General features: G+C 48.7%; 1 protein-coding gene across 1 annotated transcript; it reads left to right on the top strand.

Moving 5' to 3' along the window:
* Positions 1-207: 207 nt before the first annotated feature.
* Positions 208-2919, top strand: Prss38 (serine protease 38). Its single transcript, XM_048357680.1, has 5 exons — positions 208-354; positions 413-699; positions 1388-1659; positions 2206-2345; positions 2585-2919. Exons 1-5 carry the CDS (start codon positions 208-210, stop codon positions 2840-2842), a joined length of 1104 nt encoding a protein of 367 aa, XP_048213637.1. The 3' UTR covers positions 2843-2919.
* The last annotated feature ends 2079 nt before the right edge of the window (positions 2920-4998 follow it).

Raw genomic sequence — 4998 nt, 5'->3', positions numbered from 1 at the left:
CGAGGCCTGGTCACTCAGGTAGGCTGGGTTCCCGCGCGACTCGGCCGGCGCACTTGGGAGCGTTGCGCAGTGACTTATTAGAGGCGCCATCCCGGACTCGGGGCTCGGACGCTGTCACGTGCTCATCTTACGCATCCTCGCCTGCTGGGGGACGCTGTCTCGCACGTAGGTCGGGCACCCTCAGCAGCTGGGGCGTGCGCAGGCTTCATGGCCACCCCTGCCTCTGGCAAGGCCGCATCTCCATCTTCAGCCCTGGCTGCTCTGCTGCTCCTGCTCTTTCTAGATACTTCTAGCCGGGCCGTGGCCAAGGTTCCTGGACACCTCAAGCGCCAAGAGTATTCCTTGAGCAGAGACGTGGGTAGGCCCCAGCCCAGGGTGTGGGCAGTGGTCCCTTCTCCCTGGGAGGGGCTAGCGCCCTGGAGACTCTGGGTCCCTCTCCTCCCATCCTGTCCCCTGTTGCTCTTCTCTCCTGGTCTATGAAGGGCTGGGCCTAGATAAGACTTTGCACTGCTACTCCGTGCTCGGTCCCTCCCCTTCAGCTTGTGGCCAGTTGGGTGTGCAGGGCAAGATCTTGGGCGGAGCGCCTGCCTCCAAGAAGTGGCCATGGCAGGTCAGCGTGCATTATGCCGGCTTACACGTCTGTGGCGGCTCCATCCTCAATGAGTACTGGGTGCTGTCAGCTGCGCACTGTTTTGAGAGGTGAGAGGTCTGTGGTGGGGGACAAGAGAGGCAAGGAGGAATGAGAGGTCCTCACAGCCTGTACATAGTGGCTTGTACTGCTGTGTCCTCTGTAGTAATCCTGTTCCTAGCACCCAGCCCCATCCATTGCAGCTTGTCTGTGTACTTCCTTGTCTGCCTACTTCAGGCTGGCACTTAGAGAATACCACAGCTTCATTCACCTGGCATAGGGGTGCATAGCCCAGTATCCACATTCAGGGTCTGTTACCATAAGCATGACCTTGTCTACAAAAGAGGCTTTATCCTCACCTGAGAGACTGATCTCCACTAAGGCCTGAGGCTCCATCCACCTTGGCTGACCCTCCAACAGCATGGTCTCATGCTAGAGCTGCCTTCCACCTACACAAGCCCCTTTACTCCATCGGGTGAGTCTTGGTCATCTGCCCCAAGTAGGAGGTGCAGCTAGGCCTTATACATGGACATCTGGCTCTACAGGTAGGGGCCAGAGGCTCCTGATGATTCCTGGAGTCTCTGTGGGCTCATGCTAGGACCTCTTTGAGAACAGTTCAGTCATAAAACCAGACAGGTCCCCAATGAACTGCAGGTAGGGACTGGACTTTTCAATCCTGATCCCTACCCCTCTTCAGACTTGTCTGTAGGCACAGGGTGAAAGTGGATGCAGGGAGCGGGCTTTTGTTCTGACCAACAGGGACAAGAACATTCAAAGTTTTGACATGTACGTGGGCATGATCAACCTCAAGGTGGCCGACAAGTATACACTATGGTATGAGGTGAACCAGGTGATCTTGCACCCCACCTATGCAAAGTACCACCCTGTTGGAAGCGATGTGGCACTGGTGCAGTTGAAGAGCCCCATTGTGTTTTCTGACTCGGTGCTCCCCATCTGCCTGGCACCTGCCAACGTGAACCTTACCAGTGTTTCCTGCTGGGCCACTGGATGGGGAATGGTATCATCACAAGGTAAGAATAAAAAACAGATCTCAGAAAAGTAGAATAGAATGGTGCTCATTAGAGTCTGAGGAGTAGGTAGGAGAATAATCTAAGCAGAAAGATGCAAACTGTAAGCAAAGATGCAAGTTGTAAAGAACCCACTGGAAATACTAGAAATAAAAACCTACTATAAGAGACAAAAAAAATGCTTTTGTGGGTTAGAAAACTGAGCACAGCTGAAAAGAATCTGAACTTGAAGATTGGTCAATAGAAATTATCCATAGTGTAATAGAGAAAATAAATGTGTGAGTGGGTAAGAACTTCCCAGAGAAGTGTGTAGGTGGGGCTTCCCCATGGGAAGCTCCAACATAGTGTTTTGGCTGTGGGAAGGGCTCCTGCTGGGTGGGTGGGGGCTTGTTGTGTTTGGGTGGAGCTTTTCCTATGAGCGGGCAGGCTTTCTCTTGTGTTGGCCAAGAGCTCAAATATATCTCTACTTCCTGGCCTCAAGAATTAGGACCTTACCTGCTGCCCTCAGAAAGAATTCTTCATCTGACCACCTCATTCCTCTCCTGACAGGCCATACTTTAGATGAGCTGCAGGAGATCCAGTTGCCTCTGATCTCCCAGGCCCTGTGCCAGCTGCTCTATGGAACATCTTACATCATGCCAGACATGATCTGTGCTGGGGACATCATTAGAGCGAGGACTGTGTGTGAGGTATATCCCTACTGTATCAGCTGGAGGCAGGGCTAAGCAAGGGATCCCAGACCCTGGCGATATGCAGATTAACAGTGAATGATCACAACATACCTGTAGTGATTCTTGGCTCTGCAGCTTTGGGTCCTGCTGCAGCTGAAGGCAGGGACTGGGGGAGAGGGAGAGCTGTGGGTAGCCATCTCGGTTTTATAAGGAGATAAACTGACTCCCAGATTACAGATCATTCTCTTCCTTTGCAGGGTGATTCTGGAGGCCCTCTGGTATGTGAATTCAACCGTATCTGGTTTCAGATTGGAATTGTGAGCTGGGGCCGTGGCTGTGCCCTACCCATGTTCCCCGGAGTATATGCTCGGGTCTCCTATTTCTCAGATTGGATACGTCATAACATAGAAATCACACCCATTCCAAGTCAGCCAGTCCCTGATCTCTGTCCATCTCTGGGGGTTACCTTTAGTGTCTTTGTGAGCATGCTGATTGCATGGCTGTCAGTGTTGTGAGGGCAGAGAACCTCATCCCAAGCTTCCTTGTGGCTTCTTTGTGCCCTGTTTCTGTCAAGGGAATGGCCATCCTACAAGGTCCATATACATCCTGCCAACCTCTCTAGAGCCAAGAGAGACCCCGACATTAGGTTGGTGAGGATGTGAGCAAAAGAAGAAATGAGAGGAGAGGAGGGGAGGGGCAGGAACTGCCTTGGAAAGCAGAAGGGATCCAGAGGGAGAGACATATGTTTGGACTGAATACATTTAAAATTTTATAAGGTTATTAAATATTTATGAAGCAAGCATATCACAGTTCCTAACTAGTCTTTGTACCCCAGAGTCATTACAGGTTCCTTCCCTCATGCAAAGGTGAGTGCTCACAGACAGAAGGAGGATCATATGTCCACCAAAAAGCAGGGGCCTACAGACCAAATTGAGCCTTCCCAGAAACTAAAAATTATGGGCTGTGAATGTGTCTTAGTGGTGGAGTGCTTGCCTAGCATCCATGAATCCCTGGGTTCAATTCCTCAGTACCACATAAACAGAAAAGCCAGAAGTGGTGCTGTGGCTCAAGTGGCAGAGTGCTAGCCTTGAGCAAAAGAAGCCAGGGACAGTGCTCAGGCCCAGTGTCCAAGCCCCAGGACTGGCCAAAAAAAAAATATTTTTTTTGGCCAGTCCTGGGGTTTGAACTCAAGGCATGGGCACTGTCCCTGAGCTTCTTTTGCTCAAGGCTAGCACTCTGCCACTTGAGCCACCGCGCCACTCCTGGCCATTTTCTGTATATGTGGTGCTGGAGAATCGAACCCAGGGCCTCATGTATATGAGGCAGGCACTCTTGCCCCTAGGCCAAATCCCCAGCCCCAAAAAAATTTTTTAAAGAAACTGACAATTGCACATTACCTGTGGGTATCTGTGGATGAGCCCAAGTAAGGCAAGAGGAAAGGGCATCCATCACTTAAATATTTAGCCTAGCATTATAACAGTTTCAAAGATACTTGAACAGCCAGTTTGAAAAGACAAAGCATACTGGTACTGGTAGCTCACATCTGTAATCCTCACTATACAGAAGTCTTAGTTTAGGTCAAACTACAAGCAAACAGGGAAGCCCAGGAAGAAACAAATATGAAGGCCAGTGAGGTAGAGGTAGAGAACGAATCCATCAGATAGAAAAAATATGCCATATAGGCCAGGCACCAATAACTCACGCCTATAATCCTAGCTACTCAGGAGGCTGAGATCTGATGATCAGAGTTCAAAGCTAGCCTGCACAGGAAAGTCTGTGAGACTGTTATCTCCAATTAACCAGAGAAAAGCCAGACATGGAGCTGTGGCTCAAGTGGTAGAGCACTGGCCTTGAGCAGAAAACATTTGGGACAGAGCCTAGGCCCTGTGTTCAAGCTCCAAGACTAGTACAAAAAGAAAGAAAAATGTTCCATATAGATCCTGCAATCATAGCATGCCACAAAGACTGCATAATTCATAATTGAATCAATAATATATAAGGCCCACATCAGAATCAGCCACAGTACTTGTGGAAAATTATTGTATGAAGTCATTTATATCCTTGAAAGTTCCCAAGTTTCAAAAGTTTACTACAGCATGGCCAAATTGAGTTGATCCTGGAAATCATACATTATTGAGCAAATAGATTTTAGCCATTTAAGAATGGTTGAAGCCAGGTGCCAGTGGCTCATACCTATAATCCTAGCTACTCAGGAGGCTGAGATCTAAGGATCTCGGTTCAAAGCCAGCCAGGGAAGAAAAGTCTGTGAGACTCTTATCTCCGATTAACTACCAGAAAACCAGAAGTGGCTCTGTGGTAGAGTGCTAGCCTTGAACTGAAGAGCTCAGGGATAGCACTCAGGCCCAGAATTCAAGCACCATGACCAAACAAACAAACAAAAAGAATGGCTGAGCAATAGAATTCTTTCAGTACTTCAAAAACTTTAACAAATTGCACAGAACATCCACAAGACATTTGCTACCTACCATGTGGCCACAATCCTGAGTGGAGGAGAGGGCAGAGGATGACTAGGTTGTGCTGTCCTTGGTCTCATATTCTGGTATAAAATTACAATGAAGTTCTACTTTGTCATCTTAGGGTTGTGTTTGCATCATTATAGCTTGAAAAATATTTAACACATGGAGCATTTTTATTTTTTCATTGGCCTATT

Source organism: Perognathus longimembris, chromosome 11 (assembly GCF_023159225.1).
Source record: "Perognathus longimembris pacificus isolate PPM17 chromosome 11, ASM2315922v1, whole genome shotgun sequence".
Taxonomy (NCBI): Eukaryota; Metazoa; Chordata; class Mammalia; order Rodentia; family Heteromyidae; genus Perognathus; species Perognathus longimembris.
The sequence above is the reverse complement of the archived record's forward strand: the minus strand, read 5'-3'. Positions and strand labels throughout refer to the sequence as shown.

What these genes read in the sequence shown, in the direction of transcription:
- Prss38 (XM_048357680.1), top strand. Translation starts at nt 208, where the DNA reads ATGGCCACCCCTGCCTCTGGCAAGGCCGCATCTCCATCTTCAGCCCTG. An exon ending in GCTGCGCACTGTTTTGAGAG is followed by an intron (nt 700 to 1,387) that starts GTGAGAGGTCTG and finishes TCTGACCAACAG; the next exon opens with GGACAAGAACATTCAAAGTT. An exon ending in GAGCGAGGACTGTGTGTGAG is followed by an intron (nt 2,346 to 2,584) that starts GTATATCCCTAC and finishes CTTCCTTTGCAG; the next exon opens with GGTGATTCTGGAGGCCCTCT.